A 25,815-nucleotide genomic window follows, 5' to 3' on the forward strand; every position below is an offset into this window, starting at 1 on the left:
TGGTAATTTGTTATGCAGGAATAGAAAATAAATACATTCTCTCTTAAGTCCAGATCACATGCTGGGCTTCTGCAGGCAAAATCCACCTGCTTAATCCTCCCCAGCTGTGGCCGGTGGGGTAGCTGGTTTCTCCACAAACTTCTCTAGACAAACTTCTCCCTGACCCTTGCTGCAGTTGAGTTTTTTGTTGTTTATCTCTACACAGCCCCATGAGGGGAAAACAAAGATCAATGTGTGAGGGCGTGCCTCTCTACTCTTGGAGATGCTACAGCTGGAATCATCTTTTTTTCCTTCTCCAGTTGTATGAAGCCAAGGTGGAATTTGGTCTGTGTTATCACAGCCCTCACACCCCACATCTGAGTTCACCCACACCAAAGAAACACAGTGAAGAGGAAGCTTCTGTAGGTGTAAAAGGATCTTATGTGTAGGTAGGTGGAAGGATGTGGCCATGTTTTCCTTTGCCCCAATACCATCCAAAAGACAAGTCTTTCTTTTTCTCTCTTGCAGGGGAAATTTTACAGAACCTCAGAGAAAATGTAGAATTGACTAAACTGCCATAAAATCCTGCCCTTGGCCAACTCTTAAGGTGAAGTAGTACATGAAAAGACAGAGGTTGTGGAATATTTTTTGAGCTGTTTCTGCAGAACCAGGCGAGCTCCCCCTTCTAGCTGTTGTTTGGGTTGTTGGCTGGCTGCGATTGGTGGAGAAATGTGACTTGTCCTCCACACACACACGTGGCTACAAAGCAGAGAGGCAAGGCTGTCACCTCACTTTCTAATCCTAACTTTGGGCCCACACACACAAAAAAACCAGGTAGGACTTTTTTACCCCCCAGCACAGGTGATTAATCATGGGCTGAGCAGCCTCTCAGTTGAAAGCCAGCGGAGCGTAGCATCGCCATCTGCTTTGTGTTAGCTATTGCTGAAATGCCAGTGGCCTGAAACCATTTAGAAAACGCAGCTCTCCGTGCCCTCTGTCTCTTTTTCTGCCTTTCTCTAGCCGGTAACCAAGTGGCAAATATATTTAGGAAGCAGCAGCTCGCTTGTCCCTCAACAATGCCAAGGGTCTTCAAATGCCAGCTCTCTCAGAATGATGCATTTTGGTGGAATTTTTCTATAGATTCCTTTTGCATTCATTGAGGGACTTCAGAGGGATTTGAGTTAACAATATGTTGGTTTCTGGGTTTGAAAGGAGAAAAGAAATTGTAGAAAGTCAATTTTGTATTCACTGAACTGGTTGCTGAGGTAGATGCTGAGAAACATGAGATGTTCTTACAGAACCCTGTATCTAATTATCATAGTCACACTGTCCCAATCACAATCCTTTCTGATTTTCAGTCACTTCCTCTCTTTAACTCTGAGTGAAGAGCACATTTCAGCAAGAATCACCACAGGATAAGCTTGGTGATAGAGATGGATAAGTGTAATCTGCAACCCCCAAACAGCTTGCACAAAAGAGCAGCAACATCTTATGAGAGAAGTTGGTGAACGTATCTCATGTCAAATATAAACAGTAGGAAAGTGAGAAAATTCCACTCAAGAGCTAATTGATGTCATCCAATGTACTCCTTTCTTTCCACCTCTCGAACCCTAAATCTTCACAGCTAGTCACTCCCTTTTTTTCAGACCTATCAAACTCAAGTGTAAAAATATGTGTGCCCTTTTCCAAGGACCAGAGCAAAGGTCCAAGGTCACACCTGGAAGGCACTGGGGCCACTTTCTCCAAGTCCATGTTGGGTGAGATGCAGGGTCAATACCTCACCTGCCAATCTCAAGAAAAACATTTCACAAATGATCAGGGTGGATGAAATAATCCATATAAAATAATTTCAAAATGAAACATGCTTGTATTTTTCAGTGTGAACGCACAGTATCTTAGGCTTTACTTTTTCCCTTTCAGTTTTTCTCTCCAGAGGATAAAAAGAAAAATGATGGAGGTTCCTATACGATGTATTGAAACATTAGAGAAAGATCTTGCCATTTAGTTAACTCCTGCTAGTATGTGAATTAAAAACGAATTGTAAGCCTTTAATTTTTTTAAAGTCCCAGATATGGTACAAAATAAATTTCCTTACATGAACTTGTCCACATGAACATAGTAGTGTCCAGTACACACAGTTTGTGGTGTGAAACATGTAAAATTATATTGCCTGGGTTCATATTTTCAAATGAAGTCAATCTTGATATGAGTTCTCTACCTTTATTTCTCTTCCTGGGCTCAGAATTCAGTCTTCTCATGTGTCTGCTTAGCTTGACTAGTCAAGAGATAGATGGGTGCTGACGTGATGAACATCAGAGGTTTGATCCTTCTTCATGTCATTTAGCTTTTGTTTTGCCCCTAGTCCCAGAAGGACCAAAGAATGATTGAATGAGAGATAAGGGGATGATTCAAAATAATTCAGATAACTAGTGTAAATGGCCATGTTTTTAAATTGCAAGTTTTAAATTTCAATTTATGTTCTGATAATGATTCCATATATAATTTTATGTATCATTCCATCCCTCCTTCCACAAAATTTCTGAGTGTGTGTACTATTTCCAAAATATACATTCCCTTTGTTCTGGTCTGACTTGCAGAGTTATTTCAGTTTCAAAACATGTCATTTTAATTTCTTCTGGGAAGTATTATGTCCAGGATCACTTTTCTGTCTTTCAGAAAGTGCATAGCATTGAGGAATCTAGTAACATGATAATGATAATACTCTTAATTCCTGCTCTGGTCTGGGACCAGGTTCTTTGAAAAAGGAACAGAAGTGATTGTAGTTAAAATCAGATTAGAAGTCCAGAGAATCCCTATAAAAGGAAAATCAATTCATCTCCTGTCCTTTGACGTTGTTTTCCTTTTATTCTTAGTTGCTTTTACTCCTTCCCAGGTCAGGAGTTTATTTACTAAATCAATAACTGTCTAAAATATTTAATTTCTTTATAATACACATCCATCAGAAAGTCTGAGGTCAAAGAATATTCTGGATTCAAGAAGAGGAAAGAATGTTTTGGATTCAAGAACTATGACAAAGACTGGCTAGCTTTTCAGTGAAGGACCCCTTTCCCTCTCCTAGGTAGACAGTTAATGTAGGTCATTTTTAGGTTAGGCAAGACCATGTACATTAAATTAAATGTGCCTCTCCAAGTCTGCCTGATGAAAGCATCTCACTCTTCATCTTCCATTCTCTTTACTTCTCCAGTGGCAACCTTGGAAGCCTTATGTTAAAACTAAACCTAGAGGAGCCACAAGATGGAAGGAGGCTGGGTTCCTGGTAGAGAACTACCTGTCTAACAGTTATAGTCATTCTGGGCTTAATATGAGCAAAAAAAAAAAAAACAAAAAAAACTTTTTATTGTATTAAGCTAATGATACATGGACATATGTCTATTAAAACAATTAATTCACCTTAGCTAATACTGACTTTCCAAAAAAGAATACCATGAAAAATATTTCAAGGATTTAAAATCTTAATGACCTTCTAATTTTCATTGGCTTTTTAGTGTAAAGGGAGTTTTAGACTGTCAACCTTTCATTACTAATTGTCAATTAATGCCAGGAAAACATGAAATTTTTGATTGAAAAATATCCTACATGCAAATCATCATTAAGATGGGGTAAGAGCAGGGAGAAGTTCCCTCCAGGATACTCAGTGGAAAATGTCACTGTGGATGCTTGAAAGCTTACCCTCCTTTATTTTAGAAATATACTTCGACTTGGACAAAGGGGATTAGCTGGTGGCCAGTCCTTGCTGATTACTGTGTATAAAAAGTCAAATGCACTTTTGAGCTTTGGATGTTGTCTCCCTAGGAAAACTTAAGTGAGGGATTCAGCTAACTGCCTGGATAATTAAAGGAAAAACTAAATTTTTACTTTTGCTATTTGGATATTGGCATGAATTACTCAGCTTACTCACCTCTATATTAGATGTTGTCTAGACAAGTCCTTAGTATATGTAATGCAAAACCATTCATTTATCAAAGAATAGAAAGGAACTCTAGATTTTGAAACACACATGTACCCACCAAGGAAGTGATTACAACTCCAGTATTTGAGCCAAACTATTACATAGGTAAATTCATAGAAATAATAAAGTAATAGTTTATAAATGGTCATTAGTTCTAAGCCTTGTCCAGGAAATGTACTAATTCCCAAATCCAGTCATTCAATATTCATTCATTTACATATTTGATGTGCAAAGCACAATTAGTTAGTTAATTACTGTTTATTTCAAGGATTGGCTTTTAGGGTGTGTGACTAACAAAACCAAAAAATTCACATGAGTTGGAGGAAGGAAGGATTATTTTCTGACTATAACCACAGAGGCAGAGTCTAGATATTTGGACATAAAGCACTGGAGACATAAAGCATCTGTATAGGGGTTGTCAACAGATAAAGAAATACCATAAGCATATGTAAGGGAGGGGCAGATGCCTGGTGAAGAGTCGGCAGAATACAGCTTGAGAGAACTGAGTTATTCCTTCAGCTAACATTTACTCCTATGGACTGGCGGCACTGTCTCAGTCCTCACGCCACTTATATTTTCCTAGGGGAGACAAACGTAAACCAAACGAACAAGTGCATAATTCTAGGTGATAAGTGCTTTGAAAAAGGTGCAGAGTAACCCAGGAAGGGGTTGACATTTTAGAAACATGGATTAAGGAAGGGCCCTCAGGAGCTAGAAAGGCAGCTCTAGCACCATTTCAAGCTGTTCTACGTCCAGATTTCATCTAGACCACAACTTGGCTGCAGAGCACGTTCTAAGACACGAGCTGGAGAAAACACAAGGACACTCATATCTGTGGTCAGGAGAAAGGAAGGTCTGTGAGGTAATCTAGGGATCAAAAATAAGAGAAGGTAGCAAGCTTCTTGGGAAATCTGATAAGCTGAGTGTTCTTTCTTCTCTCTCTCTTTTTTTGGTAGTGAGTTCTCTTTGTGTGGAGCAAAGACAAATTTTATCAGGAGTAGTTTTTGATTTATTTGTGCTTTTACTATGATTTGAACATCTTCAACTAACAAAATAAGTACCTCATTTCCCATTGCTTATCCCTTTTCCCCATGGAAACCACAGTCATCTTTCACCCCTTGGGTGTCCTCAATAAATACAAGTAGGAATTTTGCAAGATAGGAACAGAATTTTAATTTTAGAACAGATAACATCACTATAAAATACTGACACCACAATACAACCAACTGTGGATTTAAAAGCAGCGTCTTCTCAATTCAGGGGGAGACTTCCTCATACAGGCTGACACGCAAAGGAAAAATGAAGAGCAATCTCATTAGTTGACAGCCTTCCTCCACGACCCTGCCAGAGGCAGCATGTGATGTGAGAGCAGAACCCTAGACTGAGGTAACAGTTCCACAGATGGAATGCTCCACTGCTTCCCACGCCAGGCAAGAAATACAACCTCAGAAAGATTTAGTGTGAGGAGGCCCTCTGTTGGGGAGTGTGTCTATTTAATACTTCCTCCTCAAGCTCAAGCCATCCAGTTTTGACTTTCCAAAGGACAAAGGAAACAGCTTGAGGAAGAATTCCTTGTCCTAACACTATGGCTGGGGGTGCTTAGCTCACACTTGTAGGTCCAGATTTACTATGCTTCTCCTACTGCTCTTCTCCCTAAAGTTCATCAATTCTCCCATTTTATAGGCTTGTTCAGTTTTTTTCTACAGAAAAAAACTAGAGTGTTTTTTGTTTGTTTGTTATTTGTTTTTTTGGTAGCGATTGAGGGAATTACCTGGATAACAGCTAAGACTTCATCTAACATGATGAAAGAAGGAGACTGGTAATATTGTGACTATTTGTATCTTCTTTTGGGGGGAATGGTTGTTTCCAGTAGCAATAATCCATGCACTTTACATTTAGGAAACATATTAAATTAAAAAGATAAAGTACCCCATTGTCATTTTACCCTGTCAAATTCCTAGGCTTTTGAGAATCTTGTCTTTTATTTTTAGAACACAATTCATTATTTCATCTTATTTTTACAATTAGTTTTTCTTCAGGGAAAGGGTCGATTAAATCATGTTTACTATTTTCTCTAGAGCCATACTGGTGAAATAAGGAATGAGTTAACCAACGGAGTAGGCCAAATTCAAGTACAGGCTCATTAATTATAACTAGAAATGTTCTTAATCTCTTCTTGTCTCAGGTTAAGTTTTTTAACTAACTGAGGTCACACAAAATTCTAAAATATAAGTTCTTTAAGTAAACAGGACTGCAGATCTAAAAACTGCATATCAACAAGGAGGAAAGAAATTAGTAAGTGCTTGATAAGATTCATGGTTACTATTTTTTCCTGATGTGGAGACTACAACAAGAACCTGTCCAACCATAAGTAGATTCATCAGGCCAGTGGACCTTCTTCCTTTAGAAAAGTGCCAAGATCATTTCAACAACTGTCATCAAATTGAAACCCTTATTAGAAGAAAATAGTAGCTAATAAGAGAGTATAATTATAATGAACATTTCAGGCAGACCCTACATGACTGTAGGGAAAAGCATTTTTTTCCAAGTTATGAGTATAAAATATTTTGTAATTTATTAAACTTGATTTATCACAACGTCAACTTAGCTGTGTTGGCCCTTAGGAATATTCTTTCTCACCAAATTGCTCCACCTATTAAAGATGCACTGACATTCCTTGTTCATCCCAACAGTGTCTCTGCCAGAGGTCTACTATCGAATCAAATAATATAATCAATGTTGAGACCAGACATTCTTAATGACTTGATGTAGTTAAAAAAATTATATCAAAGTACAGATTTAAGGGCGAGTCCATTGTGAAGAACATGCACTTTGGGAGGGCATAATGTTCCTTGCTATTGCTTTTATCAAAGTGGTCACAGGCATTGAGGAGAAACAGATGATATACTTGATATAACTGAGTGTATACGGTTGATATAGCATAAGGATTTAAAGAAATAGATTTCAATGTGTTAACTTTTCTTTTTCAGATCTTCTACCTCTGCCTGTTCTTCCTCCTCTTTTTCTGCTAGATTCTCTATCCCTGTTTGCGTTAGCCAAACTTCTATACTCTATTCTCTTTGCTTTTCCTCACCACAAGACCTCTCACCTGTTTCCTGTACAAAGAAATGTGCTTCTTGAACTTGAGCCTGTATCAAAGTCACCCAGAAGAATAATGAAAACAGATTGCTGGTCACACTCCGAGGATTTCTCGTTCAGAAATGCTTGCTGCATTTCTCATAAGCTCCCTGGTGATGCTGCTGCTTCTGATGGAGGGATCATACTTGAGAAGTTGTATTAGATAATGATGTGTAGCTGTTTTCTCCCTCCCATTGCTTCATGTTTCATTTGAAAGATTGGGGACATGTGGGTAACTTTCTCAGACATCAATGACATTATAATTAGCATGTAAATGTAATGAACAAAGCTAGACATGGACATAGGCCAGACTTCTAAGAAAGAGGCCAATCTCAGGGAACAAGTCATTGGATATTAAGTATAAAAGAGATTCTGCTAGAGTCTTTTGATGACAAGATGATCCATAACAGATATTTTATCAGCATCTGTATCATGGCAAATGCATTTAAGGCTTAGCACATTTCTTTTTTACTTCAGTCTAGAAAATATGTATTCCAAGGTTACTATAGGGCAGACACTGGGTAGACTGTTGGTGATATGAAGACCAGGGTTTCTAACCCTTAAAAATATCCATGAAGACCTAAGGGAAGGGGCTATGAGGTCATTAAACATCAATGATTCTCAAAGTGTGGTTCCTAGGCAGCACCATCAGCACTACTGGGGGTTATAAAAACTGCAACAAGTGTTTCTGATGAGAAGTTCTGGAAGTAGGGTCAGCAGTGTATTTGGGATGGACTGGATGCATATTCTAATTTGAGAAGCAAGCACTGCATGGAGGAATAGAAAATAGTGGTGGTGGTATTAATACTACACCATGGGAATGAGTAAAAGGGAGGATGGAATACTGGCAAATGTAGTGGGGGAAAGAGGGCAAAGATAAGAGGAAAGAACAATCAGAAAAACAAAGAAATAAGAGTTTCCCTTCAAGCTAAGGGAAACCTGTCTTTAAAGAAAGAGAGCAAGGCAGAGCAGTCAGTCCAATCTACTGGAGAAGAGCCAGCTGATTAGGTAGACAGAGGCAACCATCGTCAACTGCACATACTGAGGATGGAATGGAGCTGCTTGGACACTGGTGGGGAAGGAGGAAGGGGAAGTGAGAACAGAAAAAGCCACTCCTGAGAAGATTTGCAGCAATGGGAGAGAAGAAAGTTAGTATCTGCTTGAAGAAGAAAAAGGAGTGAGGGAAGGTGTTTTAGGATAAAGGAAATGAACACATTCATGTTCAGAAAAGTAGGGGACTAATGCCTTTAGAAAGTGGAAAGAGAGAAAATTTAGCAAGAGTTATGAAAAAGATAGCAGCTGCTTATTTGCTGAGCTAAGAGGAGAGGAAGAAGGATTCTTTCAATAAATATTTGTGGCGCACCCATTATTGTGAGAACACTTCTTTCAGAGTAATGAACAAAATAGATAAAATAGTTGCTCTCTTGGAGATCACATCCTAATAAGGGAAAATATTACGCAGAACCTTACTTGATGTTGCCAATGCTCTGAAGGCTAAAACAAAGTAAGGAGAATTCAAGGGATGAAGCAGAGAGTGTGTGATCTAAGATAGAGCTAATCCTCTAATAATTCCGAATAAAGAAGGGAATGTGAGCTTGAGTTTATGCAGATATTTGGTCATCAAAGCTTTTTGAGAGGTCAGAAAAGCAAAGACCTTTCTGCAGAAGGTCTTTTCTGCATTCTAGGAAAAGCAAGGATTCCAACTGCTTGGAGTAAATGAAGCAAGAGGAGCAGTGGTGAACATGGAAGAACTTAATAACGTGACAACCTTGAAGGCCGGTTTAGATTTGACAACTGGGATGTTGGAAAGCACTCAAGAGTTCCTAGTGGATGGGTGTTCTGAGTGTTTGTAAAAGAGGACCTTGACTTTGATATGGAGAACAAGTCAAAAAAATCTAAGGGCAGAGATGGTTAGTTTTGAGGTTGTCAATAATTCAAGTGAGAGTTAATAGAGGTAATGGCAAAGCTGGTGAGCAGTGGCCAGATTCTGAGCATGTTCAGAGGATGCACAGTAGGATTTGCTGATGGAGGTGTGAGGTCTATAAGAAAGGGCGAAATCCAGGATAGCTAAACGTTATTGGAAAATTTGGAGGAGGAGGGAGGAAAGCAGATAAGTTACAAATAACTGACTTTATTGACTGTTTTTATATCAAACATTGTACTAAGTTCATGATATGTATTACATCCTAACACCCCAATTTACAGTGAAAGGGCTGAAGCCAAGAGAAGGTGAGCAACTTGCCAGTCGTGGAGTGAATTGTAACTTGGGGGGGGGGGCTGAGTCACATGCATCTAGGCACAGGTGCATACCCTTCTTCATCATGCAGTGCAAATTTTGCTTTCTCAATGAAGTGAAATGTTCCCAGAAATGGGGAAGGCAGGCATGGTGGAGAGGCAGAGTCAAGATTGGGAGCTCAAGGGTAATATCTGATTCACTAAAAATTATCCATCAAAAACTTAAATAAATAAAAGCAAGGCAACCATTGGCATTGTTTTCTGTAGGAGAGTCATTAGCATGGTTTGGGGTTCACCCTTCTGTGGCTGCTTGCACCACATCTAAATGAAGAAAAAGACTGAGCTGCAAACTTTCTGAGCTTTTCAGAATTAATGCCGATCACTGAGGGACCCCAATTCCTGCGAGATCCCTTCAGCTACCACAACTGGTGTGGAGCTGATTCCTGGCGGCTCCCAGTTTTATGATATAAACATCCCCTCGATCTTGTTTAGCATAAACACTGACCTAAATGCAAGTAGGCGGGCAAGATGGAAGTTGAGTCATGACATATTTATTAAGCTGAGCACTAAGTTTGACACTCAGAGGAATACCACATTAATGCAAGACACATTTCTTGCCTTTAAGGGGCTTACAGCATTGTTTTGGCCTGTGGACCACCCAATATCCATTAGGATAGGGAAACCAAATCTCCACTTTGAGCTCATTGTGCTGCACAGAGTGACAGGCCAGGAGATTAAAAGGACCTTGGTGCATGTGGAGTGCATGCCTGCAGCCCTCAGCCTGTGTGCATTAACTCCAACAGCAGCCTGCTACAGAGCGAAGGTGGCTGTACAGAAACATTGTCATTTCACTGGGACTGCTATTTCATCTTTGAACCTTGGCTTCAAAGGAACACTGACCTTATTCCTGTAGCTTGCCTTTCTTTGAAGCGTATGGCTTTGCATTGCAGATTAAAGTGAAGACATTCATCAAGGAACAGATCTGGCCAAGCACTCCCCAACCTCAACCCAAAACAAAGCCTTTCAAGGTTGCAATCACTGTTGCAGTGGATTGGGCCAGGGATGAAGCAGAGCCTGTTAGCAGCTCCGGCATGACGTAGTGCATCCCTTTGAGCTTTGAGCAACTCTATCCCGCGAGGCAGACTATCTCAGCAGACAAGATGAGTGAATGCAGTATTCCCAACCTGTCCTGTTCACTTTATTTAAAGCAGGCATTGTCATAAATGAGTCCCACAGGATCATTCACTGTGTGCCCCTGAATTCAAAATACAGTCAGGCAGAACCCTCGGAAGCTTAGCTGGTGATCCTGTCATGTTTCTTTTCTACTACCTTCCTCTATTCATTCTTTTGAATGGAATTGTCCTACCTTTCTCCCTGAATCTCCTAGTTGGTGTCTTAAAAAAAAAAAAAAAAAGACAGTTGACATCGTCTCCTCTGTAATTTTTAATCTTCTTTCTCTTATAATGTCAAGAGGAGTGAGTGAGAAACTTTAGTTAGATGGTTAAAAATAATAAGCCATTCATTCTTTAGTTAGAAGGTTAAGAGATGGAATCAAAGGAAATCATTCCCATGTCACAGAAAGAAAAATGATGATAGAAGACCAAAGAACAAACTCTTTAAATGTAATTTTTTTCAGATCCTCAACTGTGATCAATCAATCAGATAAACAGAGTGAGTTCTGTCTGTGATGAAGTGATAAATCAATCCAGAGGAAAGAAGAAAATTATTGTAAAGTTGATTAACTATAAACAGACTGATTCTTACAGTATAGGTACTAACGGGCATAAAAATTAGTGACAGCTGGGTGGGGCATAAGGATTAGAGAGCTCATAACTAGTTTTAGGGCCAGGGTAACTCATGACACTAAAAATACTAGATTGCCCGGTAGTAAAAACTGCCTTATCCAGTGTTAATGTACTAAAATCTCTATACACTGGAGCTGAAAGATAGGAAAAGAATACCAGGAGGTGTGAATGAAACATTTTTTCAAAAATAAGGCTAATATCACTTGGGCTGAGCAAAGTTGTATACTTTGGCTGTCATGACACAATGTCATAGAAGTAGTTGAAAAGTTATTAGTGTGTTTATTTTTCCATAGTTCCTCAAATGACAGTGGTAGGTTTCCCCTCTCCAACTCCTGGCTGACAACAAATTTATAATAAAGTTAATAAATAACAGTGACCAAAAACAAAAGAATTTAGAAAAATGGAATATTAAATTGATGTTTGCAAGAAACACAAGCAATGATTCCAATGAAGACAAACACCCAACATTATCGCTTCATTTTAAAATAACTTATCCATAAAATTATGCAAATTTGATCATTATATTAAGAAGTAAATCATTATGGGTGCATGGGAGTGGGCGGGTGCTGACAGAAGTACTAGTATGATTAGCACATGGATTGACTGACAAATTGGTTTGCATTAAGACGTATTTGAGTAGGGGGGAGATTGATAGCTTAAAAGGGAAACAGAGAAAGGTTTAGGAAGAGAATTTGTGGCCATGATGTCACTTCAGAGCTTCTTACCTTGTGTGGTCCCATCCAGTCCCATGATGAATTTCATTGATTTGATGACATGCTCTGCTATTGGGGAGCTCATGGATGTGGCATAAGTAGCGCTATGTGAATGAGCCCGTAAATAATCCACAAGTTCCTTTAATAAAGAAGGGGAATCCAGAAAGAAGGCCCATAAATCTCACTGTTGGTGATGAGACTTAAATCTTGTCCCATCCCATCCATCATGGCACAAACATTTTTATTTCAAATATGGTCTGATTCACAATGGGAATCACTAAACTATTCTATTTCTTCTTTTTAATCTCTCCCTCCAAAACCCAGAGGGTACACAGAAGCAGAATGCTGAAAAATCAAAGTTGAGCTGTGCAAGGCAAAACCTGATGTGCTAAGGGACAATGACCTTCCAAACAGGTGAAGGGAACCTAGCAGGTACAAGTGCTGAGTAATAAGAGTGTCCAGTGGTTATAATACATGGCTCTTGCCCTTGATCATGTTACAATAGATTGTGCCCAGAAAAGTAATGGAAGGAAACAAAACAAGACATGAAAACTATGAAGAGCAACTGTGCTACAAAGCAGCAGAAGAAAGGAGTTCTTGCTAGCTGGAGTAGATAAGGGTGTCTCCAGTACAGGAATGGAACTGATTAAGTATCAAAGAACACAAATAAAGATAAAGAGGAAAAAGAAATCTTGGGGGTGGGTAGGATGGCAGAAGCGAGAGGTGGGAAAAGAAAACAGAGTATGGGTTAGAATGAGATAATTCAGATATGCCTTGGGTAGTGGATACTGACTGGGCTTTTTGTGCAACACTAAAGTGCTGATCTGCTATGGAATGCTCATGGCTAGCAGTGGGAGGGAATTTCCACATGCGTGTCTGAATCCTGAATTCTGAGGCCAAACAGAAGGCACCAGGTGAAACAGCTGAGTTCTCTACAAAGCTTCAATAAACTAGGGCCACAGTGGAGACAGTCTCAGAGTTGGCATTTGGTGGTACTCAGGCCCTCCTGGCAGACCATCTAGAGAGTCATCTATACTGGCCCATGGCCTGGGACTGTTAAGATATCTGGCAGGAAATCTAATGAAATGATGATGACTTTCCATATATATATATATATATATATATATATATATGTGTGTGTGTGTGTGTGTGTGTGTATGTATGTATGTATGTATATGGCAATATATATGTATATGGAATATAAATATCATAGACATATAATCTATCTATCTATATATAATGATAATTTTCCATGTATAAAACTTTCCCTGTGTGTATATGTGTGTGTATATATTATCTATGGCACTTAGAAAAATAACTGGTACACAGTGAACAGCTGATGTCTCTAGCAATTACTAATGTATTGTCAATTCAGAGAGTTCTTAAAAACTGGGAAATGGGGTGGAAGGGAGGGACCAAAACCATAAAATCTCCTTGAAGTATCTTTAATCCATAGTCCTCATTCTCAAGATGGTAATATTCTAAAGTTATATAGTTACCCATTGAATCTCAAACCAAGAATTTTCAGCCTAGCACTTCTCTATCCTCTTTGGGGTAGTAATAGGAATAAAAAGAAGGGAAAGAAGTATCCATACTTGGCATATTGAGTGGCTCAGTGTAGATAATGGGGCTAGAAGATAAAACGATGGCCAATATTCTTTGGCTGCTTGGGGCTCTGTTTTAAGAACTTTACGTGCATTAACTCATAAGGGTCACAATAACTCTATCAGGCAGGTTTATTTTTATCTTCATTTCATGAATGGGATAACTGAGTCACTGACAGGATCAGAAAAGAATTCACCTCCAAAATAGTAGCCCCAGAATTGGGGCATCAGAGTCTAGTACCAGAGTTCTACCATCAGTACCACACTGTGTTGCTTCTCTAAGCAGAAGAGCAGGTTTGGGGTGAGGTGGAGATGAGGGGAAAGGGAAGCACAGAGATGAACACCCCCACTTCTACTTAACCCTGTGGTGCTTTCTCTGACCCACAGAGACTGCTCCAATTTTTCTGGGAGAAGGGAAACATTACTAATATACTCTTATATTTACTATTTGAGTATTCAAGCCTAAGTAGGACAGGCCACAGATAGACCAGGTTTAGGAACTAAGCCATAAAATAGAATCACTAAGTCTCAACATATTTTATGTCTATTACTTTTATTTCTCCAGAGTTTAAACTTCCTTGAGAGCAGGGAAAAGAGTGGGTACATTTTACTTACAATCTATAGTGGTGGGTACCTAACAGGAAGAGGTTTAATGGAATGGTGGAATTTTAGAGACTAAGGAAGAATGGTGAACATCCCTGAAGAATATAAGGCAACAGAGGCATTCTGAGGAACAAGTACAGCACTGTTCTCTTAGTCTTGGGCTGCCCACGAGGATCAGACAATCAAACAAACCAAGCTACCTTTGATATCAGTGGACCCTTCTCAATGTTCTGACCCCTAGTTTTCCTTCACAAATTGAGAAGTGTCATAGTCAAAGCCACATGAATTCTCAGCTTGAATAAATACTTCAGTATTACAGCATGTCTCTTTTAACACTAAGGATATCAAACTCATATTCGTATTTCTCTGACTGAGTCCACTTTCTCTCAGTCTGAGTTTATAGATGGGAGCTAATTTTGCTTAAGTGGTTCAGAAAGTGGGGCTCTTTGTGTTACTTCTGCAGAACATCAAGGAGAGTCTTGATTCCTGAGTTTGGATTCCCCCTTTTTTTACCCCACTGGGTTCCATGAGCCATGAATTAGGAACTGGCTTTGGTAAAGACCAGACTCAAGGAGAGTCTGGGTTGTGTCTTCCTTCAGGGTGGGTGAGAGGTCTTCTTAGACTGAAGTTTCCAAGTCCATTTGTAAGTTCAAAACCCTGATTATTTTCTCTACCCACAGGCCTGGAGTTCAAGGGCAAGAGTGACTTTTCTTAGGAAATCAGACAGGAGGCTTTTAGAATAAACATCTTGGCATTCATTCCATGACCCCCATTTACTTCAAAGGACTGTTAAATACAGCCAGAGCTGAGCACATGGGGCGGAACTGGTTTCTGCAAAGGGCCTGCCTTCTTTTGCACTCAGACTTCTGGGGACAGCACTAGAAATGTGGCTTCCCTGCCCACTTCCCTTGTCGAGAATTCCAGCCCTGCAACCTATGAATCCTGAGGACTACCTATGCTTCATTCACTTGTAAGTCTCTGGTAGGTCTGTGGATGGTGAAAGTCAGCAGTTGGCAACAGACATGCAAGAAGCCTCAGGCCCCAAACCAAAGAAACACTTGGACCCCAGAAATGTGAGCATGTAGTGTTGACTACATTCCTCAGCCACCAGATCAATAAAAATTAAAAACTGAACATTAGAACCCTAGATTCATCAGCTCCGACTTTCTTCAAAGTCGTCATTGAGTAGGAAAGCCCTGACAGGTGGAGAGAAGTCACTTCCTGACACTTCACCTCAAAAGTTTTGAAAGTACAGAAGGCTCCAGGTTGGGCTGTTCCTAGCTCATCTACAGCAGCTTCAAACTCACAGAAAACAAAAGTAAAATCTTCTGGCTTTTAAGCGGCTGTTTCACTGAGGTCAGAAATTTGAAGCTAGGACAGTAAACTCCAACAATGAATTTGTAGGATATTTTGTGACAGGAAGGCTGAGACAATGACAAAATCTTTAGTTTTTGTTGGTAATATATTAGGTCAAACCATTTTTTGTCCCCTTGTTTTTTCTGAATTTTTTTTTCTTATATAGTTAACACACACAGTTCTTATCTTGACTTACCTCATGAAGATTTCTAGAGCTTTCTAGAAACTATTACTGGGAAAATAGTCCTCTCCTGCCGACACTATGCTGTCATTTAAAAGGGGGAGTCGATAGCCAGACAGTTTTATCTTTTTCTAGATTTCTGGACCCAAGTCAGTATTTTCAAATCTCAACATTTTCAAACCCCATGAGAATAGGGAACTTGAAATTATTAGGGCTACAAAAAATCGTAAAGTCCTAGTGTGTGTGTTTAACAGATTATAGTTAATTTATGGCTTGTAGCTGTTGGTTTAGGATCCTCTCTATTTTATAATTATCTCTCCTAAGCACTAATTGTGATACATAATACAAGAGATTCAAGAAAATTATATAAATATAAGAGACTCTGCAAGCAGTATTCTAATTATCTTAATAACTACATAGAAATTTTTTTTCTCAGTATTTATTTCAAGTAAAAGTTTTTAGCATTTCCCCAATCCTATCTGCTATAAACTAGAAAGAACAATATAAACCAAACTCAGAAAATACTTTACAGCAAAATTCAAAGTCCAGGGGAATAAAAACTAAGACTTAAGTGGGAAGTACACATTATTTAAATTGACATAATTATAAAAAATTAAAGGAACAAAGTCACAGAGACTATTAAGTTCCATTAGACTAGACGGAAACCACAGTTTAACTGGGCTTATCACAGGATCATCAAAACCATTGTAGAAGAGTGTGTATCTGAGAGTTTTAAATCACACAGACACTTTTTCAATGGCCACACATCATGCCAACTGCCTTATGGTCTCTAGGCTTTGCATCTGCTGTTTAGGCTGCAGGTTTCCCTATAGGTTAGTGGGCTTCCACCAACCTCTAATTCATGCTGCCATCTTGTGGTCAGTTCAGAGTCTGCAGTGTAATATGGAGGGGCAGGAAAAAAGAAAGAGGAGAAAGAGCAAGAGGAGGAGGATGAAGAGAAAGGAGAACTGTGTAACATGCTGGGTACAAACTTGAAGAATGAGTATTTTAAAGAACAAGAAAATGGGCATACTACATGCTTTTTCTACCTTGTGAATAAATAAAAATAATCTTCACAAATGAACAGAAATTATACATGAAAAAATATACTTTCAAAATCCTCCAAATGGCTTCAGAAAGGAGAGTATGAGAACAGCGCACAGTGAACTGGTTCTTTCTTTAGGTTAGCCACAGGCCTTCGCTGAAAGTTGGTATCAAATAAAAGAAGTCAAAGGGGGAAATGTGATGCCTACCGAATTTGACAACACTGTAAGGATCGCCTAGCTTTAGTTTATTCAGGTGCCCTTGGTTCAGGAAACCAAGTTACGCTTGGTTACAAATTTTGTAGCTCAGAGCTGCTGCTAAACTAATCACAAAACCACAAGCTCACAAAGCAACGCAGGGAACTCCTAGATTTCAGAGCTTCTGATCCCACTGTTTCGACAATCTAGCAAGAAAACATCTCACCTTTCGCCAGATTTAACTGAATTTTGTAAGATCCTGGGCATTCCCTATGTTTTTTAGCATTACCTCGTTAATTACCACAGGCAAGTGGAGGGAGGATGGAAAATAGTGTTTTGAGCTGGGGAGAAAATTGTGCTCACTCGAAGGTGAAGTTCATGGAGATAACTGACCATTTTAAGTATTTATGCATCTTATGGCAGGGCAAATGCCCAGCATGAAATAATGAAATATATTGTTCACATTGGTAGGAGCTCTCTTTCTGCTTCCCCTCTTTTCATGCCCCTTGTAAATAAAACTTTAATTAACACTTTTTCCATGTGCCTGCACTTGGTTCTTTTTCAGAGTTTTTTTTTTTTAAGCATGCAGGTGAAGACTCACATCCAGACTGTCCTATTTCCCTTTGAGGTTTCCCTGGAACTGTGGATATTTTATTTCAGTGAATTATTCTCTTTCCCTCCTCTTTGAGCTTCTTTTAAGTACTTATTGCTAATTGATAATATTGACAATGGAATGACAGAGCACATGACATTATAATCCTATTAGAAAAATAAATGAAAGCACACTGGGTAAGGCATTTGAGGATGACAAGATCTGACCTATGGCTTATTCAAAATTGTGGGAGACAATTATTCTGCAGAGAGAAAAACCTCAGAAAAGTTCACTTTTGTTCTGGCTGCTATTATGCTTAAAACCCACATGCAACCCAGGGTCGACCCGGATATCTAACATGTGCTCACCCTTGCTGTTACCTCCTTTGTGTTTTTCATGCCATAACAGAAACATTATTTATAGTTCTGTAACATGCCCTTATCATCTGGGGAGCTCAGTAGAGGTTATTCTCTTTCTCTAATACATAAACCCTTCCCCCCATCATTTGTCTACAAGACTGATATTAAGTCTAAGATTTCTTAGATATTGACCATCTCTTTTATATTAAGTCTTTGCCTATGTACACTGCTAATGCTGTCATTTTGAGTTAAAGTGATTACTCTTCACACACTCCAGCTTACTATTAGAAGTGCCTGGTTGTTCTGGGATTTGCTGTGCTATCTAGCCAGTGGAGTTATGCAACTCTGATCAATTGAAGTGAGGTGCACTAAAATAAAGCTCTAAGGGAGTTCAGAGTGAATCTGCAAAATGCATTCCAAGGCATTTAGATTTTTAGTACCCACACAGAGCTGGCTCTCTTACCTTTCTTCCAGCTATGTAACCTCCTGAGGATCCAAAGCTTTTGGTGAATGTGCCCATTAATACATCAATATCACGGGGGTCCATTCCATAGAATTCCACAACACCTCGACCCGTGGGGCCCACAGCGCCAATACTGTGAGCTTCATCTATGTAGAGGTAAGCCTTGTATTTCTTCTTTAGAGCCACAATCTGAGGCAGATGCACAATGGAACCTTCCATGCTAGGGCATAAGGAGAAATGCTCATCATTCATTTGCACCCTCATGGAAGCTCAGGGATTATTTGACTGAGACAACTCTTCCCAGCTTGTAAGAGTAATCTGGCAATACTTTTTTTCTTTACATTTTTAAATTTTAATATAATATTTTTTTACATCATTTTGTGCCTTTTAATCTGGAAATATTTTACCTGAATATAAATTATTCAATGCATTTGACTTACTATAGCTAATTCCCAAATAACCAATTATTAGACCAATGCATATGACCAAGTTATTTATAAAGTTTTCTACTGCAATTGGATGGATCATTTTGTTTTCTAGGTATTTTGCTAGTTTTGATCAAACTGCTCTATAGTGATCCCATTTTTATCAAACTGCCATTGTCTGTTCCACCAGCTCTATTTGACTTAAAGAAGTGCTTGAACTACCAAATATTTTTTAAAGGAGATAAAAACACACAAAAGAACCTTAAGATTAATGTTAATCAAAATACAATAAGAAACTTCTGCATAGAGGTCAAAGGAAGTGAAAGTTCTATTTGAGTTGTGAGCAGTTAGCTCTTCCTGCTGTTCCTTTAGTAGAATGGTTCTCAATTGAGGGAACATTATGATCCCCTGATAGCATTGTTAAAACAGATTACTGGGCCCTATCCACCCCCTCAAATTTCTGACTTAGTAGGTCCAAGGTAGGCTCAGAATTTGCATTCTATCAGGGAATCCTCAAATTGCTAAGTGGGGATAACACTGAGAAACAGAGATGAAACCTTTTGTTTTAGTCCTCAGTGCTTAATTTTTCATGATTTATAAACTGCAAAAAGATTTCAAGCAAAGGGAAAATATAAAGTAGACATGCAAGTAAAATTAAATTTGATAGTTAATGGCACCTCTGAAACTCAATGGACTTACAAGAATTTTTGCTTTTGATCAATTTTCAGAGAACTTTGTAAGTTCTGTCTCTGCCACACACATTTTTGATGGAACTGACAGGTAAGTTCAATAAAAACACAGACTCATGCCCTTATCACACAATGGAACTGGCAAACAATTCAAGCAACCCACCAGTTTCATTCAAGAAATAATCAATTGATGCGAACAGAGTTGAATTTCTCCCTTCTAATTAGCTTATTTATTAAAATTAATGTATTAAAAAATAAACTTAGGGGCCCTCCCTGGTGGTGCAATGGTTTAAAGCACAGCACTATTTAGCTACCAGCAGCCACTTCAACACAAGATTGATCCCTGACCAGGGAGGTGACCCACATGGCACAGCAGACCTCTCCTGACTGGCCTACTGCTTCCCTCAGCAGTGTACTTCACTCAGTCTGCCTGTTCTGCTCCCCGCTCTGCCTCTGGTGAATCCTCTCACCACCACCCCCACCTCAGACCTTGTAGGCATAAATAAATAAATCTTTAAAATAAAATAAAATAAACTTCAGTGGTTGATTCAGGTAACAGTCCAAATGGCTATTCAGTCACTGAGACCAGTGGGTCGTTGATCTGAGTGGAGAACATCTATCAAGGGCAGCATTTTTGTGTGCTTTCTATAGAGCAGTTTTAGGATCACAGCAACCATGAGCAGAAGGTACAAAGATTTCCCTTATGGCCCCTGCACCACATGCGCACAGCTCCATCCATTACCAATGTCCCCCACCAGGATGGCTCATTTGTAACAATCAATGAGACTTCATTAACATGTCATTATCACCTAAATTTCATAGTGTGTCTTAGAATTCACTCTTGATGCTGTAAATTCTATGGGCTTGACCCCACGTGCAATGACATAACTGTCATCATGTTTTCATACAGTTAAGGATAAAAATCTTCTGCCTTCTACCTACTCACCACCCCTCTCTGCCTCTGATCTTTTTACTGTCTCTAGAATTTTGCCTTTTCTAGAATGTCAGAGTTGGAATCATACAGTACATAGCCTTTTAGATGGGCTTCTTTCAAAATATGCGTTTAAGGTTCCTTCGTGCCTTTTCATGACTTGTTAGCTTTTTTCTTTCTAGTGCTGAAAAATACCTCATTGTGGGTAACTGAATTCCACAATAATCCCTTCACTTTGAAGGGCGTCTTGGTTGTTTCCAAGTTTTGGCCATTAGGAATTTGGGTGCTATAAACATCTATGAGCAGGTTTTTGTGTGGACACCAGCTTTCAGCTGCTTTTCATAAATGTCAAGGAGTGAGATTGCTGGATGATTTGGAAAAGAATGTTTAATTTTATTTGGAAACATCAAATTTGCCAACTGAAGTTGTATCATTCACCTTCTCACCAACAGTTCCCATTGCTGTTTGCCCATAACCACTTCAGTCTCTCTTGTTGACATTGTTACAAGATTTGGTCTTTAATAGAGGTGTGTTTCATTGCTTTAATTGCATTTCCCTGAAGGTGGATGATGTAGGGCATCTTTTCATCTGTGTATATGCCACCTGTACTTCTCCTTTTATATTATATATGTGTGTGTGTGTGTATGTATGTATTATATGTAATCACATTTACAATACACATTACTTATGATAACAGCGGTGTATGTTAAGGTCTTTAACCTATTTTTGAAATTGCACTGTTTTCTTATTGTTGAGTTTTGAGTTCCTTATGCATTTTGGATAGTAGCTCTTTATCAGCTGTGTCTTTTGTAAATATTTTCTGCCAGACTGCAGCTTGTTTTCTCATTTTCTTGACAGAGCCTTTGGCCGCACACACACTTTCACTTTTAATTAAGTCCAGCTTATTGCATTTGTACTTTTCACAAGGTCATTCTGAGTGACTTTTACATCTTAATGAAAGGAAAACCAAGTTGACGCTTCTCTTATGCCAGTTTGTGGTGGTTAGCAGGGTCACCTGATGGCTGAACTGAGCATGTAGCACGCTACCTGCTACCCATGGATTTGGGCAACGTCTGTGATGTCTCCTGCCTTAGATTCCTCATGTGAAACATACACATGATGATGGGACCTTCCCCAAAGGTCTCTGTAATGATAGCAATAACTGTAGCTTGTATGCCTGACACAGAGTATGCACAGGGTTGTTCTTGTTCTAATGAACCCTAACTTGAGAAACTGGGAATCCTTGACATAGCCCTGTGTTGAATCTTCTGGAATAAGGCATGTGGATGCCATTATGGATGTCACACACAATAAATGGCTAGATGCCCTCAAAATTCTAGAATTTTCTTCCCATACTTAAAATGTTGTAAGTTGGTAACAGAAATATGTTAAAAACCTGATGTGTCACAAAGGGCCATTCTTTGTTCTGGACCTGAATCTGGCAGGAACCAGAGTTAATGTTGAACAGTTTGCAGACACTGAAGGCAGCTAATTAGCCATCCTTCACTGGGGCTGGTTTAGCTGATTTTAAGAGTCTGCCCACCTGGTTTATATTTCTTTCTCTAAGATTAATGACTTTACGATACTGCTGATTTCTAGAGTTAATGCAGGGCACACATGAGTCCTAGGGAGCACTCAGCTTTTACAAAGAGTTATATTCATCTACACTAAGTTTTCATTTTCTCAATGTGACCAAATTTGAATGGAACCTTTTCCTATAGTGGGATATTGAGTTTGGTACATGCATATAAAGGCTATCTATGTTATTCCTATGGATTGCTGTCAAAAAATGCAGTGCCAAAAACAATAAGAAAACAAGAACAGTGTTTTATTTTTTTTTCTGAATGGAAGGTTGTGTTTTCCTTTGACTTCAATAGAAGAAAAACAACTAAAATACACCATAGGTAAAGATAATTCCACTAGTTAATTTGAAGCCCTGTGCAGGGCTTGAATTATTCTTAAACCAGCAAGCTGGTGAATAATTTCTTTATATCTTCTTTATTACATCATGTATTAGCTAAGTGACAAGACTCATTTTTGAAATCTCCCTCTCAGCACCTTCTCCTCCACATATAAACCATATTATCCACTGGCTGGACAGGGAATTAAACCAACAGTTTGCCAACTTACATGGTGGAAAAATCGCTGTGGTAGGCCCAAAGTATAACTTCAGACAAGAAAGGAAGGTGGAAAGAGAGAAAACCAGGAACTAAGACTAATTAAAAGATAAGGTAATGGGCCCTCCCTGGTGGCACAACGGGTTAGGACTGAGCACTGCAAGCTAGCTGCAGCTGCTTCAGTGCAAGTTCAATCCCCCGCACCGGAGGTGATCTACATGGCACAGCAGACCTCTCCTGCCCCACCCACCGCTCCCCTCAGCAGTGTAATTTGTCCATCTGCCTGTTCTGCTCCTCAGTCTGTCTCTGGTGAATCCTCTCACTGTCCCCATACCACAGTTCTGTATGCATAAATAAATACATCTTTTTTAAAATTAAGGTAATTATAATTTTTTTATTCTTTGATTTTTTTTAAACCAAACAATAGGTTAGAGTCAATCACTGAAATTTTCAAACCTTAAATTTACAATATTTTGTGGAGCTGAATGACTTCAATTCTTTGAGTAAATGGCTTGATACTTGATAAAATTTCCAACTTCACTGATTGCTCTCTTTTAGAGTTATGACAAAAATGATTCATGTGAATTCTGTGGAGGGAAGACTTTGCCCATCTCAAAACATAAGCAAGAGAAAAAATAAATCTTTAAATGAAAATGTAAAGGAGGATGTGTGTTGATATTAACAAGGCATGTTCCACAGTACAGCTCTAAAGAGTAGAAATATATTCGTCAACTATTGAATTCACATTCTTAACTGTAGCCTTTTGGAAAAAATTGTGGGAAATAATTTCCTTGTTTGGTGCTAGAAAAGGAGAGCTTGTATGTTCTCAAACTGTTCTCTGGGCTCTAACCTTATAGCCTGATCTCAGGAGGTCCCAAGCCCTATGAGGTGCCCTGATTCCTGTCTATGAAAGAGAATAAAATCACAGATCATTCAAGGATAAGATTCCTGGGCATCTGTGATAAAAGGAACATCTCTGTGAAGGAAAGGTCATGGGAAGTAGAAACTTCACTCTGGAAAAATGTCAAGTGGACCAAGCACAGTGGTAGAGGGCTTCCCAAGATGGCTGCTTGCATGTCCTTCCATTCCTGCATGAGACAATCATCTCATTAAGAGGTGAGGTTCATTCCCCCTCCTCATGAATATGGACTGACCTGTGAGGAACTATACAATAGTCTGAGGCAGAAGTAATGCTGTACCAGTCCCAGATCTAGTAATTAAAAGGTCAATCGCTTTTGTTTTTTGTTCTCTTAGGAGCCAGCCACCATGTTGCCAGGAAAGTCTGACTGGATGTTTGAACGAGAAAGCCAACATATAGAGCAAGCCCCCCAGAGGAGAGACGAGAACAAGACACCGTAGACATTCCCAAGAGCCCGTGTGTACGTGAGGTCATTTTGGATGTTCCAGCCCCAGCTGAACTCCCAGCTGAATGCAACCCTCTGTCTGACCCCAGCCAACACCATGTGGAGCTGCCCAATTGATTTAGAGAGCCCACAGTAGCCTGGGAAGTAATGACTCACTTCTGCATAAATCATTATGCTTTGGGGTGATTTGTTTATAGCAATAGATAACAGAGTAGTCACTGTACTAGTGAAGTCTAAGTTGTGGTTTGGTGTCAAACTGGCATGGAGCCTGAAGTCTACACCCAGCTCCCCTGTCCTGCTGATATCACTGTGGGTCCAAGCCCAACATAACTATTAACAAGCCCTGCTGCTGGAATAGTTTTTCTGTGTAACTGATGGAAATATTTGACCATAAAGTGCTGGTGGTCCACTTAATTTCAACCATGATCAAAGTGCTTTAAAAGCAACTTTTCTTTGGTGGGAGCAAGATCTGTTTATTTGAAGTGGGTTCTGTCTACTCTGGTTCAAAGAGATGCCCAGTCTCTTCTCCCTCAGCAGGTCTGCCCTCCCTTTCGTCTAGCCTGAATGACAGGTGTTTAGATAAGAACTCCCTTCCCAGGCTGGCAGCTGGCACACATCACACAGAAAGAAAGACTTCTGCTTGAGGTTGTGACAGCCCAGAGTTAATATGAGAAGGTTTCTTAAAAATAACAAGTTCAGGGCCAGTGAGTAGCTAAGTTATTCTACTGCTGGGTTTTCAACCATAACACTGTTGCTATTTTGAGTCAAATGAGTCTGTTGTAGGGACTTTCCTGTGCCCTGGCCGCCCTGTGGTAACACTCCTGGTCCTGCCTACTACATGCTGGTAGGACACTACTGCAGTGATGACAATTGAAAATTTTCAAATGTGTTTGGGGTCAGGGTGGATTGTGGGGAGAAATCACCTTGAGAATACTGGTCTAGGGTGATCCCAAAGACTTCATAAGTAGGAAATTCTTTTGGGGTGGTCTGAGGAGGTTGACAGGTGATATAGAACATCAGTTACTTAGCACTGGAAATGCCAACTTTGCAACCAAACAATAGCACTAGCACCAGGCATTGGGGCCTTAAGGAGTAGAGGAAAAGCAAAGTGATACTGGTTTGCTACTGCATTTTTTTTTGTTTTTTTTTTTTTAAAGATTTTATTTATTCATACAGAACTGAGGTACAGGCCAGAGATGCGGAGGGTGAGAGGTTCACCAGAGACAGAGCGGGGAGCAGAACAGGCAAATCAACGCAGTACACTGCTGAGGGGAGCAGCGGGTGGGTCAGGAGAGGTCTGCCACACCATGTGGATATCCTCCGGGACAGGCGGGGATTGAACTCATGTGGAAGTGGCTTAAGCTTCTTAGTGCAGTGCTTTAACCCGCTGTGCCACCAGGGAGGGCCGCTACTGTGTTTTTAATACCATAGTATTATTATCAATTTGGGAGAAATTGCTTCTTTGTTCCAAAAGGAATAGGAACAATTTTTTTCTGCTCCTATTGCTTATGTATATAACAAACAATGTGCACCTGGGGAATGATTAGATTAACTAGCTGAAAGAAACACTACTGTTCTCAAATCTTTTTGCACCCACACTCCTCCTACTTGGGAAGTTAAGCTCCCACTCTCAATATTTCTCACTTTTTCTATTATTGTCTCATAGGAAACAACTCTGTCAATTCCTCAAACATCACAAATATTGGAGAATTGATTTAAGGGTGAACACTGAGAATGTTTCCTTACCTCATGGACTAGAGCATCCAACACAACAAAAGCTTAGAGGCAATTTCCATTTCTGTAGCAATAATTGATTTAGACAGCAAATGAAGTAAATTCAATCACAACAGGCAACATAAAAGTGCAGCTGTGAGTGGCTTAGTGGGTGTTTTGTCTGCTCCGCTTAAAAAGAGGAGGGGAATGTCAGATCCAAGCAGACCTTCAGATGCTGACTATTCCTTCCTCCCTCCTCCTTGAGGCTTGGATTGAGAATTATGCTCAGAATCAGCACTACCTTGAGGAAAGGAACAATCTTTTATATTTTGATGCC

At 39.5% G+C, this 25,815-nt stretch overlaps 1 protein-coding gene across 1 annotated transcript in view; it reads right to left on the bottom strand.

Moving 5' to 3' along the window:
* Positions 1-25,815, bottom strand: part of SPTLC3 (serine palmitoyltransferase, long chain base subunit 3) — a 122,815-nt gene that overhangs the window by 19,044 nt on the left and 77,956 nt on the right. The window contains exons 8-9 of the mRNA XM_004687163.2: positions 18,240-18,459; positions 11,853-11,979 (exon numbers count right to left, since the gene is read on the bottom strand). Of these exons, the coding sequence (XP_004687220.1) occupies positions 11,853-11,979; positions 18,240-18,459 (347 nt within the window). The remainder of the gene's footprint in view (positions 1-11,852; positions 11,980-18,239; positions 18,460-25,815) is intronic.

The sequence above is a fragment of the Condylura cristata genome, unplaced genomic scaffold (genome assembly GCF_000260355.1).
Source record: "Condylura cristata isolate star-nosed mole 26May11 unplaced genomic scaffold, ConCri1.0 scaffold00022, whole genome shotgun sequence".
Classification (NCBI taxonomy): Eukaryota; Metazoa; Chordata; class Mammalia; order Eulipotyphla; family Talpidae; genus Condylura; species Condylura cristata.